The 13524-nt window shown below is 44.8% G+C and overlaps 1 protein-coding gene across 1 annotated transcript in view; it reads left to right on the top strand.

The window, feature by feature from the left end:
• Positions 1-331: 331 nt before the first annotated feature.
• Positions 332-13524, top strand: part of LOC119458950 (neprilysin-21) — a 38096-nt gene continuing 24903 nt past the window's right edge. The window contains exons 1-11 of the mRNA XM_037720809.2: positions 332-446; positions 1073-1275; positions 1381-1545; positions 1613-1696; positions 1768-1895; positions 3241-3469; positions 3529-3627; positions 7990-8067; positions 8150-8256; positions 8346-8404; positions 8492-8543. Of these exons, the coding sequence (XP_037576737.1) occupies positions 1081-1275; positions 1381-1545; positions 1613-1696; positions 1768-1895; positions 3241-3469; positions 3529-3627; positions 7990-8067; positions 8150-8256; positions 8346-8404; positions 8492-8543 (1196 nt within the window). The 5' untranslated portion in view covers positions 332-446; positions 1073-1080. The remainder of the gene's footprint in view (positions 447-1072; positions 1276-1380; positions 1546-1612; positions 1697-1767; positions 1896-3240; positions 3470-3528; positions 3628-7989; positions 8068-8149; positions 8257-8345; positions 8405-8491; positions 8544-13524) is intronic.

Raw genomic sequence — 13524 nt, 5'->3', positions numbered from 1 at the left:
CCTTTTTGCGCCATTACAATGTATTTTTAATGCAACTATGTAAAAGAAGTTTTGTGTTGCGAATGAACATAAAGACGTAATTATTTGCGATCCACTTTTCCTGGCATCCAGGTGGGCGACTGCGTGCCTTTACAGACCTGACCCAGAAGCCCTGCACAAATTTCTACGAGTTCGCGTGCAGTGGCTGGGTCCGTAGCCACCCGTACCCACCGAACAGGAAGAAAGTTTCTGTGGATGATCTTGTGGTGCAGGTCACTGAACAGAAAACGATGGAGTTCATCTATGGTAAAGTGACACAGGCTTCTAAATAGAAGTCATTTTGGCACTTTTTTATTGCTACCCGCTTCATAACTTCTGCTTTGCAGAAAATGCTCTCGACCACGCCACGTACACAGACCCTCTTCTTCACAACGTTGTCAAGATATTTCAAGGCTGTAGCGATAAAAGTAAGTGCCGAAAGAGTAGGACCGAATGGGCGCAGTACAGAGCTCGCGGTTCTACGTTGCTCGAAAATACGTGCCAGTTGTATGCACGGCGGCGTTTGAAATCACAAAATGAATATTTGACTTTCTTATAGTAACATAATTATCGCCAAGACAGTAGATAAAATCTCAAGGAAAGGCTATTTAGTATAACACGTTGGACATAAGTAATTATAAATTGCTGCGAGATGCCTGTATCCTGCAGGGAACTTAGCTGTACTGATAATGATTATGGCAAAGCATAACCTGTAGGCAAGATAAAACAAACTGGAACTATGCGCAATACAGAAGCAATGGAAAGTAAGACAAACAGGAGCTATAGGCATAAAAGAAAAGCCAATGACTCGAAGCTGTACGTCCATGTCACTAAAGCGGGTTCTGCTGTTCCTTCCTCCTGGTAACTTAACGAGCACAAATTCTGCGGGAATAAGGTTATTTGCTTTCGTCTTGGGGAAGCATTGCTGGCAAACTGGAGTGCCAGCCGAAGCAAACTTCTATGCAAAGCAAACTTCTGTGCATAAGTGTAATCAACGTCTCCTAGTTTGCTCCTAGTAGACTTATGACTAGAAAATTAATTTTTCTGCTTCAAGGTTTTCTTATGAGAAATCCAGCCATGGCATTGCAAGCAGCGTTGGATGACGTTCGGCTTACGGACTGGCCTTACGACGAAGAACCGATGGACGTGGAAGTTCCCGAGGTCATCGCATTTGCTGCCCGCAAGCTGGCGGTGCACCCGTTCTTCGCTCCATCTCTTGAGACCGACTCCACCACTGGGTCGGGATGGGTGTTTGTGGTACGTGTCATCTGACAAAAACACGACGCGCGCTCGCGGATTCTTTGAGCGTAAGCGAGCCTTGAAGAGGGTACGAGAGTTCTGCCCATGCTTTTTCTCTATTAGTTTCGAGAGCCCAAGGCGGTGATTCCAGAAGACGCCTACGTCGCAGGCGACGTTGTAGTGACGTACCAAAAGCTGGTGACGAAGGCTATGTCGCTCGTGAACAGCGACAAAAATATACAGGCGCTTGCCGAGCCGGTCCTCGACGTAGACCAAGAAGTGTACAAGGTACGTCCGCTCTCTCGTGGCTTTCCTCCGGCTGACGATTTAGGCGGTGCCGTTACAATGACCGCAGATGGCGGAGAAGAGTCGCCGGCTTACTGACTACACCAGAGAGCATCACCGCAAGTCTCTTCCGCATCTCGACAAACGGAGAGAGGTCTGCTTTTGTTGCGTTTCTATACCGGGACTGTTTCCGCTTAGATGCAGCTATCGTGTTTTCTCTCGCAGTTTGACGTTGGATCGTTTCTAAGCACGTTGGTTGATGGAATTACGGTCTTGGATTCGGAAGTGGAGTTTGTCATCCCTACCGCAACGTTTTTGGAGGACGTGCAGAATATCACGATCGCCTTTGAGAAGTAAGAACCATCATTTAAGTTCTTTATTAGATCGCGTTACACCGCTCACTAACATTCCGTCTTTGCCCAGTGACATTTGCGCAGGCTCTTGTTATCAAAGCTAAGTCCACGAGCCTTTTCGCACTCCGCCCTCAGGGAAATGCGTCGCCGTGTTCGGGAATAGAACCTACCACCTCGTACTCTCTGAGCCACCGCGGCTGGTCTGTAGGGCAGATGCTGCCTAAAGACGCAGGCAATCAAATTGTGAAATTGCCGTAACACAGCTTACGATTCTGCAATGGCAGTGTGGCGTTATCGAGAATGCAACCAAGTGGAAATTATTTTAGGGATCTTTCGGGTGCGAAATAATAGCCTTATTCTTCCATGATAGTCTTTCACGCAACTATTTTTTTGTAGCGCTACCGGAGCGAATATACCAGAAACATGTCAGCAAACAATCGCAGCTTTGATGTTTGCGGAGGTTTGCGTTGGTGTTTTGTTTCTGAACACGAGCTAACAAGTTCAATTCCCGGCTGCAGCGGTCGGATTCCGACGCGGACGGACTGCAAAAGTACTCATCGAGTCTTTGGTGCACGTGAAAGAGCTCCGGCCCCCAGGTGGTAACTCTCCACCATGGCGTCCACCACAGCTACATTAAATCTTTGGGACGTAACACCGTATAATATAATTTGATTTATTCACTTTGTTCGGCGCACAAACGACAACACATGGAAGAGACTAATTGTCATACACCAGACCATTTCTTTCCCTTCAAATTTGGAGCTTTCTTTACGCGATTTTTTACGTGGGTTTTTCTGGTAACTTTGTGCTACTGTCGGATAGATGATAATCATTTCGTTTAATGAACCTTCCTCCATTGCGGATAGAACGAATTTGCTAAACAATTAAACATGTATGTTTAAACACGCATGTTGCTTGCGGTGCAGAAGTGTTCTAAGTACCACTTACATTTGGCACTTCATCGAACGAGGGAATCCTCACCTCGAAGCCAACGTTTCGACAAGTCTTCGTCAGCTCAAGTTCCCTTGTCGAAACGTTGGCACCCGGCTTAGACTCCCCTTGCTCGCACGCTGTTGCTCAATTGAAGTCTCCATTTTCCTGCGACCGATAAAGCCTACAAAACTGGGGCCTAATTCGCAAAGCTTTCGGCTAGTAAGAGCTGCTTGCCACTGGCCAGCCATCTGCGCAAATACGGTGCAACATCACGATTCTCTGGCATCTTGTCTTACGAGCAGCTGTAGCGTAAAAACTTTCTTCGTGAATGCGAGCCCCGTCACCATCATGCTTGCGCAGAGATGTGCGCCCAATGTTCGCACCCGAGCCCCTTTCTGCTTTGTTCTTGTAGGAATGTCCTGCTGAACTACATCGGCTTCCGTGCGGTGCTGGCCCTGTCTCCGCTGCTACCGCACAACGACGGCCGCGACCTGGCGCACCTGCAGTTCGCGCGCGAGATACCGACGCGCACGCCGGCCAAGCGCTGGCGCTTCTGCCTGCGCCTGCTCGAGGCCGTCTACAAGCTGCCGCTTCTTCAACTGCAGGTGGACTCGTTCGAGAAGAAGGACAACTTCCACACGGTGAGCCCTGGGGGCCGCAAGTAGCTATGTGGACTCCTCTCAGACTTCTGTCCCCGCAGATCAACAGGACCATGGAGCTCCTCAAGAAGCACCTCTTTCGAACTGTGCGTAACTCCAGCCGCTTCGGACAGAGCCAGAGGCAAGCGATTATCGCCAAGGTTAGTTACAGTGTCTTGTTACTTTTACTGTTGCCTCGTGAGCTTCATCTTGTGCGCACCGCTACCTTCAACGCTAGGCATTTACGTAATGAACTATAGTTACTGCACTATGGGGCACCGTGTTAGCGACCTAGCGACCTTGGAAATTGAGAAAGAAACCTGCTGATTTTTACCGCTCGCAAACTACCCTAATTACGTATGTAATGCATCTATCCGTAGCTTAAAAAGGTGCCAATAGAGAATTTTAGCTTGTCCATAAACGTAATGCCGTTTGCGGAATATCGGATTCCCGGAGAGGTGTATGGCAGATGATGACGAATATGACGATGATGACGAAGATGATTTCTTGGCATCCCTTTTGAAACGGGGCGCTGACAAATAGTCACCTAGCCTGCTTGAGCTGATCAGGTATGCTATACATGCTTATCGTTCTAGCATTTTGCCTACATCTCCTTAATATTTCCAGAGGTGCTCAAAATTCTAAACAATAACAGCGACCGTCACCGCGGGACGATCCAAATTATTTGGGCACCCGCGCACTCCTGTCTCCCCGGCAACGAGGCGGCTCACAACGTAGCTCGAGGACTTACTCGCCGAGCAAGTGAGCCCGCCCAGCCGGGAACGAGAGGAGACCGCATGGTCAGCTACAAAGAAATAACCGATGACTATCGGCTGGGAAGGGCCCGGTACCCACCAGCTCATCCCGCGCTAACCAGGAAACAGGCGGTGGCCTGGCGCCTCCTGCAAACAAACATTTATCCAAACCAGGTGGCCTGCAGCAGATTCTATCCAGGGCAATACAACGATCAATGCAAATTATGTAAAGGTAGGGCGGATCTGCCACATATTCTATGGGCATGCCCGAAGGCGGCTGCTTTCGAGGGCCGCAAAATTCAAAACCGACAGCAGTGGGAGACCTGCTGCTCAGTTAAGACCAGCAAGAACAGGTCTGGGCCGTCCAGCTAGCCGAGGCAGCCGCTGAGACCCAGGGAATCTCGGCCGTCTGCTAGGCGGAGGGAGGCTGCGTCCGCCCTCGTGAATTGCTGGTACCAATAAAAGTTGAATCTCTCTCTCTATCTTCCTTAAAACCTCTATATCTGCCGTGTATAATTGCACATGCCAGTTATAACGGATCCGGTCATATAAATGTCTTTCCTGCTTTTTTTTTAACAGCGGAGCTGTTTAAGCCAGGCGTAATGTGTCAACCGCGAACAGAAAATGTGGGCCGATCCTGGCGGGTGTGCAGAAAGGGTCCAAGCGCAATGACACATACTCATGTGAACTAGCGAAGCTGAGCCTGGCTAAGTCTAGCAAGCATGGTTCGGACTACTTAACCTTAGTCAGTCATCTATAGCCAATCGATAGTCAATCAATAGCTAATCAATAATTGATCAATAATCAGTAAATTCCGGAAAATGCTGGGGATGACTAGGTAGTGCTTAGCCTAGCCCAAAAGCCAGGACTAGCTAGGTGCCCATCAGCTCCGCTGTCTCTTTAGCATTGCGTCCCCAGTGCAAGGTACGCTTTTTTTTTTCGCATTAATACTCTAAGCGTTTCTTGCTTATCTCGACTGCTGAACGATTAAAAGGGGGGGGGGGGGGTGTATATGTTGGGCAATGTAAATATGTGCATCTCTCTGCTCGTACTCCTCACGCATATATAAATAAATAATGCGTACTACATCAGCATAAACCCCCCCCCCCCCCCCCCCCCCCCCACACACACACACACACACACACCATTACCACGCATTCCGCACCACGCTGGCCACCATATAATGCTACACGTATCTTGGACATTTACATTCAGGGAGGTACCGCGTACTTTTTTTGAAGTGAAGTTGAAAGAAGCACCTCGGAAAGAGGGGGGGGGGGGTTGTAACTGAGCCCTCCCCCCCCCTGGCTACGGGGAAGGGGGGGAAGGGCTACGTTCGTGATAAACTTTGTTTATCACGAACGTTTAGAACCAGAAAAATTTAGCGATGACGTAGGTTAGATGCATTTTCGTGCTCGGAAAACTAGGTTATTAGAACGACAGAAAGCTTAGCTAGTTGGTAAGGAATCATAATGCAAAAAAAGGTAAGGCGTGCAGACACGGACACAAGAGAAGAGACGTGGACAACACGAACGCCGACTATGAATTGAAGGCAGCACTAGGGCGAAAAAATAAAAGTCACAAAACTCATCTGCGCATGCTCTGACATGGTAGCACCACGTGTCAATCGGGTACACGTGCCGGTCTACGTGCCGGTCAACTGTTGAGGCATTTGATCTCTTCCTTATGTAAGGTAATCGAAAGCTGACTCACGCACGCACTTCCGCCATTATTGATATGCCAAGCCTCGACCATTAGACTCGTATCTTCATTCTTATGCCTACCCGCCGTGGTTGCTGAGGGGCTATGGTGTTGGGCTGCTGAGCACGAGGTCGCGGGATCGAATCCCGGCCATGGTGGCCGCATTTCGATGGGGGCGAAATGAGAGAAACACCCGTGCACTTATATTTAGGTGCACGTTAAAGAACCCCAGGTGGTCCAAATTTCCGGAGTCTCCCACTACGGCGTGCCTCATAATCAGATCATGGTTTTGGCACGTAAAACCCCACAATTTAATTTTTTCATTCTCATGCCTGTACAATATCGCGCATTCATCGAACTGAGGCGTGCAGTTACAACCTTAGCAGTCTTGGCAATGCAAGGAAAGATTGCAAGGCGATCCACCGGTTAAAGACCTTTTATGTTTCATTAGCCTCCGATTGATACACCGCCCTGTTTGCCCTACGTAGAAATGACCACAGCTAAAGGGAACTTTGTGTACCACACCCATACGACAGTGAGTAAAATTGTTGCTCTTGATGTGCTTCACTGGACAAATATCTGTTCTTTTTTTGCCCTTTCACCTGTTCCTTTTTTCTCTGCACGGCAGAGCATATCTTACCTAGCTTATTGGGAGTAGTAAAAACAACATTAACACCATATCTACTTGCAACTTTCTTAAGCCTGTGCGATACTGAATGAATGTAAGGAACAGCCACGACTCTTTTCTTGCTATTACTGCTTTCTGCAATCATGTCCATCCCCCGCGAAATCTACTTCGTTAGGCGTTCAGCTACAGGTGGCCACTGCCACGCTAAGATAACCTGCTTCTAATAGGCGCCGGACCTGTGCTTTAAAGCTGGCGCTCATTTTGTGCATGCATGATCTGGTGAGAGAAGACTTTAGGCACGACATGGCAATTCCGTTTTTTACTACTTTGGAGTGCTTGGATTGACAGTTTAACAATGGCTTCGACGATCTAGGGGAGTGCTGCCGTCGGAGTACTATTAGATGACATTACATTGCATACTAGATGACATTAAATTGTTCGAAAACACCTACGTTATTTGAAATTAATTTGACAGTTTTATCTAAAATTTACCTTTTTTGTCTCGCTTCAGCAACACGCTTAAGAAAGTTTTGGCGACACTAGACTGTAATGGCTCATACTGTGATTGATAATGAGGTCATATATATATATATATATATATATATATATATATATATATATATTATATCACGGGCAGTGCGTGAAGACATGCGGCAGGGTGAGGGCAACAGCTCACAGCAGGAACCATGCACAGAGCCGCCAAGTTTGTTGTAGGACAAAATGAAGGCAGCTAGTTCTAATGCCCTTTCGTGGGCTTATCGCTCGCTGTGCGGTTGTAGTGAGCAATAAACCTAGAAGCATTGTTCTGAAGTGAAGTAATAAGAGCACTGGAAAATGCCTGATATAGAAGCTGCGTATTCAAGCTTAGCCTGACTCATGTTTTCAGCAATTATAACTTGAGGGAAAAAAGAGCAGACGAAGAAAAGTTATGGTGGAGATAACTTTACATTTTGTAATTTTGCCACGCTTTGTTTCACTTTTTTTTTTCTTGATGACCGCTTTATGAAACTGTCGCTGTTAACAGGTTAGCGCTCTCGCGCATGACACGCTTTCCCTGTCTGAAACTTTGTGAATGTTGTCGCTAATTCGATGATAAGAACGCGTGTTTAATCAGATTGTGACGCGAACAATGTTGTGCATTCTTGAATCTACGTGATCACTAGCGATTGGTATAGAGTTTACGGTGACGCGTGTACAAAAACCGGACCGACTCTTACTGTAAAGTCGGATTCGACCACTGCCGACTGTGCTCACCGCTTTCGTTGTCACTGAAGTGTTCGTTTGCTTGCTGGGAACAAGTTCACAAAATATAGTGTTATATATATGAATGATGATTTCTGGTTGTGTTTTCTGCTTTTTCATTCAACTTATCATGTAACTTATCAGATGTTTCCTGTCAGTCTTAAAGTACCTTTTTTTAAAAAAACTTATTTCCACAGCTACGTGACTTGAAGGTCCAGTCCTTTAGCAGCCACTTTATCGGCGACTCAGAAGTTCGCGAGAGACACTACCATGGGGTAAAGTACACTCACAGAAAACTTTGCTTTCAAGTATCTGGGAGCTTTATTTCTTCGACGTCTTCACTCCCAATCCTGACAGGTGCCTGACGTCGACCCGTCGAATGTTCTTACCGACTATGTTCAAACACTGAACATCTTCCTCAAGAACTACTGGAGCTACTACGGCAGCCTGGGTCCTCAGTTTCGGTCAGTTTGATGAACTCTTTGTAGAAATGGCTTTTTACGAGATTGAGTGGCTCGTCGCTTTACACAAAAGCTTTTTCATACTTTTTCAGATGGCACGGCTCGATCTTTGACACGGCTGCTACTTACAACCACTTCGAAAATACGCTGTGTAAGCTATGCTGCTAAATGTTTAGACGAAGAGTGCCTTCCCAAGTATGTAGTTTTTTTCCTTTCTTTCGTGCTTTTTTTTTTTCAGACATACCTCCGTCATTGTTTATGGAAGACGTCAAGTACAACACCTATCATTCGTAAGTCTTCCTTCCTGGCGACAGCTTAGAGTGAAAGGCATGCACCAGCGCAAATACAAAGAAAATGTTCTGAAACTAAGGCAGAACTTAATTGCTGAGCCTTAATTTGCTGCCATTTCACCCAGAAACGCATGGAAAATCGGAGGTTAATTCTGGGTCCCCCTTTAACGGCGGAAAAAGAAGATAGCTCATACCACACTAAATTAAAGATAATTAATTCTTTTTTTTCTAAACCAGGACAGTCATGTCGGTGTTGTGCGTAATACAAAACGTAGCCCCACAAAACACATGCGAGCCGGATAACTCGATGGCAGGGCTATGACTCTCAAAGCGCACCCTGTTGACAGCTACTGCGTAAATATGCAGACGGTCCGAGCTAACGTTAGCCACGATATCAAAAAGAAAAAAAAAAATAAGTATCCATCAATCGCATTTGCGGGGATAAAGCTTATGAGATGATGTTCGCAATAACCTTGCAAAGTCAATGCTACGTCAATATATATTTAGTATCCTATCTAATGAATTGGCTAGAATTGACCATCCTTTTGAATATTGACTTATTCGGCTATGCTTATATAGAAGTTTTAGACCATCGTCTGAAACACTAAATTAAACTTTTTGTGCAACGCCTCTCTCGTTGTGGGCTTTTCCCGCGTTGAAAAAAAGAAAAAAGAAGAAAAAAAGCTAGTGAAGTGACACATTATCTTACGTCAGCCTTTTTGCGCACTGGGAACGACTGAACCTGGGTCCCAATATACATTGCAGTTCATACTTTGAAGCGGTTCTTGAGAACATGCATTGTCCGATCATGATAACATATTATTATCAGAGGCTGCTGATCAATAAATACTGCTTACGAACGAAACACTTTATCAATTCGACCCTGATTTTGTGTTCGGTTGTCCCATCAATACGACAAGGCATGGCTTATGTTTGCAACCGTGGCATCCTTCCCAGCAAGTTTCCCAGCAAGTTCCCATCGAGTTTCAAAGGAATCCCCTCAAGGAGGAGTGCGCCCAACCGGCGAGTCGGGTGACATCTTTGCCTGTAAAGCGTGCACGGCCTCCAGAAGTATCATTATGCAGAGAAGCTATCTTTACGCGTGACAGAACACACGCTACAGTCAGTGTTGATTGTCCTGCCGCGAGGCTAGATATGAATATGTCTGGGATATGTATGTGAGGCATTTACTTTCAAACAGCAGAATTATTGCTTCTAAGTCTACTTGCGGCTGGCAGCAGACGTCACCGATTGTATGTGCACTGCATGTGGAATGTGTGCAGCGCCTGGGCCGGTATAACGTAAAGATCCCTATCGTTCGGTTCTATTCTTTTCGTATCATGTACCATTCACAATAGGCGTAAACCATTGACGAAGCGAGAAAAAGAAAACATTTGGTATAGAATAGGTATGTCACCCCAGACATGGGCATTGCTGCTCAGTCACGTTTTACGTTTCAGTTGGAATTTTGTGTTTTCTTCATTAAATATCTTACATGTTCACATTACTTGTTTAGGTAGGTGTAATGCGGTATAACATATAGTACTCGCAAAATTACATCGTTCGCATTTTTGACGAATGCAACTTTTCCCTACTGTTGATTACTCTATTAAATGGGCCCCAAGCAGGCTTGAACATACCAAACAAGTACAGCGCATAGAGGACGTGGTTGTAAGGGGATGCTTGTACAGCGTTGCAGCGCTGCATGTTACGAAGAGCCCACAAATAATATATATATATATATATATATATATATATATATATATATATAGTTGTGCGTAAGGAACTCACGCTGGCCCCGGTAGTATAATGACGAAAAGAGAGTACGACATACGCAGTATTTGCACAGTATATCTTGCTAACGTTTCGGCTGGTGGACCAGCCGAATCGTTAGCAAAATATACTGTGCAAATACTGCGTATGTCGTACTCTCTTTTCATAATTATATATATATATATATATATATATATATATATATATATATATATATATATACAGGGTGTTTCAGTTAACTTGGGCCAAACTTTAACAATATGGAAATACTACGTCGCTGGATAGAACCAAGATAATGTTGTTTTCCGTCACTTGGAGATATTATACTCGGATAATTGTTTGCATTCATCCTAATAGTTAATTAGCTTTAATTAATTAATCAACTTCTCAGTTATTATAATTACATGAGAAGTATCAATGATAAAATTGTTGAGCAACATGAGAAACTCCCGATACAGCTTTTTGTTGCTCAATGCGTGCTGCATAAAAGTGTTTTTCCGAGCGTGAAACTTGCCCCCAAATACACGCAAAGTGCCTCGAACGGCCAGTCGCGCGGCAATTTTGCGTGTATTCGCGGGCTTCTTTACTCTGATTCAGACTCACCAAAATTCTACTCAGTCATGCCCTCACTCGGACTTAGACTCACGGGATGGTCTGATTCTGAGTGAGTTTACGGACTTAAGGTCTCGGTCTGTGTTAGCGCGAAGTTATTTGCCTCGATAATTTTCCTACATCTCTTCAGACTGACTAAACACTATTGCGTGCTTCGCCAAATCTTGCGTGCTTTGTGCTGGATGATGATTATTGTCTGAAAAGCGCTCTAAACACCTTACAAAATCTAGTAATCGCTATATTATCTATGAGAATTCCGAGAAAATAGCGTGAAAGACCACACATGTAGGGCGACACGATAAAGAAAAAGCATATAGACGCTTGCTGCGAAAAATGAAGGTGAGCCTGAGACAGGGTTGTGAGAGTTCATCTCGTGCAATTAGTAGCGTTATTGATACGAAAGCATGAAATGGCCCATTGAGCGAAAAAGCCGGCGTCTGTAGTAGGGGAAACGGCGTCTAAATTCCCATTGGGTGTGACGCCATGCCACGTGCGTGCCTCGATGGAGCACAGCGGGTGAAACGGAACACCTGCTGGCTCTATAGCTCGCCAGGTGTTGCGTGAGGGGAGAGGGCATCGCCGCGACGCCACGTAACCAGCGCGCCTCGACGGAGCAGATACGGCTACGCGACGCCGTGCGCCGTGACGGGTTGTCGTCGGCGAGGGAGTCTCGTGACGCGCGCGGTCCGTATCTCTCTCTCACCCCCACTGGCTGCTGCGCGCGCCTTGGCTTGGTGGCCGCTGCTGCTTCCTCGGTCTCTCGTCGCGCAGGACGTCGGTGGCGTTACACCGTCTTTGATCTTTCAGCAATATCGTCCAAATGATTCCGGCCTACAGCCAGCATGCTAACGTAGAAACTGTACAAAATAAATAACTCCCACCAATTTAATCGCCAAAACTCGATAACATACCCTGCAACAAAACTCTGAAACGTTACTTGCAGCGCAAAACTCGAAGGACCGCTGAACGGCGTTCAAATGGACATTAATGCTTACGCATTCACAACTCGTAATGAGTGCTTAGTTGACCTCGGCTTTTTTTTTTTTTTTTTGCAATAAAAGAAGTAATTCGGTAAGAAGAAGTCATGTTTTAGGCCCTAATGTTGTGTAAAATATTGCGAAAACGTTGCGCAGCGTAATGCGAAGCAGCCAGTGGGGCTTGTGTAGACATCATTATTAGTCTGACAGATTTTACTTTTCTCCCTCGCTGATCACAGCGTGTGCTGCTTGTGCAATGTATGTCAAATGTCAACTTTGCAATGTTTGTCTACTTCCGAGGAAAAAAAAATTTAATAGGGAAAGTTTTCCGAAACGTTTGACATGGTCGTCTTTTGCGTGTTCAGTTTCTGTGACTCCAAAAGCAACATTTCCGTGTACTTTCAGTTTCAATATGATGATTATTAGGCGAGCAAAGTAGCTGCAAAATAGGCCGAGCGGCGCAAGACGGCGACAGAAAGCATATTACTAACCTCGGAGCTTTTGCGTTGCACTTGGGCCATACTTACGCTAGACACTTTCATAAAACTGCCGGGCACCATAACTAGACAGGTGACAAGATGAGCGCAGTTTGCGTGTCGTATATTGTGGCGTTTCTGTTCTGGCAGATTGTTTGATTATTCGACTTACTTGACAACGAATGTATCTCGCGCATAACGCCTATTATGTTTACATAAAATGATTATGCAGGGCAGAGTGATATGTGGTGTATTTAATAAATAAATAAATAAATAAATAAATAAATAAATAAATAAATAAATAAATAAATAAATAAATAAATAAATAAATAAATCCTAATTACAAATGCAACAATAATACACTGGAGAATATGCGATGGAGGTTACAAGGTTACAAACCGCAGGCGGAACCTTCTATATCACCTCAGTAAAAAATTATAGCGAACAAATACAAAGAATAAAATCCATATGTTAGCATTTACAAGATCAGCATCACAAATTTCAATGGTTAGCATAAAAATCATCATGAAACACACACTGCTAACAAAGTTAATGTGACGCAGCTGTTAATTACTGAATAAAAACAATTTTAGCTTTCGCTTAAATACATGAGTAAGTATTACTTCTTGAAATTCTAGTGTAATTGTAATTCATAATGTAATTGAAGAAAAATTAATGTTCATATTATTATTGGTATGTGCTGTTGGCAGCAGAAGGTTATTGTTAGGCTGTGGTCTTGACGTCCGCAACAAGGATGCTTTTTTTTAATTGCCGCAAGGGTAAGCATAAGATGCATATGATTTAGATTTTGTCAGGTTCTTTAACCTGCATTTTTTGCAAATTTCCAAAGATTCTCTAGCAGGAAGCGTTGTTTTCTTCAGAGACGAGTTACTGGATCCCCCCTGTTGGATCAATGAAGCAATTTTCTACAAGATAATTTGCGGTCGACTTAGTTAACTGTCTGGCTTTTAGGCTGCCTGCAAGTTTTTTATCAAAATTTGCTTTAAAGAAGGGTCTATTTTCTAGCCGTATCACACCGTGATGTCATCACTAGAGGGATGTTCTTTTTCTCAAATATTTTAACTAGTCCCGCCTAAGAATATCGACCATAAGTTTGCCTTACACTGGGATGTTACAAACTAA

This window comes from Dermacentor silvarum, chromosome 1 (assembly GCF_013339745.2).
Source record: "Dermacentor silvarum isolate Dsil-2018 chromosome 1, BIME_Dsil_1.4, whole genome shotgun sequence".
In the NCBI taxonomy this organism is placed as follows: domain Eukaryota; kingdom Metazoa; phylum Arthropoda; class Arachnida; order Ixodida; family Ixodidae; genus Dermacentor; species Dermacentor silvarum.
Note: the sequence above shows the minus strand (reverse complement) of the source record. Positions and strands in the feature narration are given on the sequence as shown.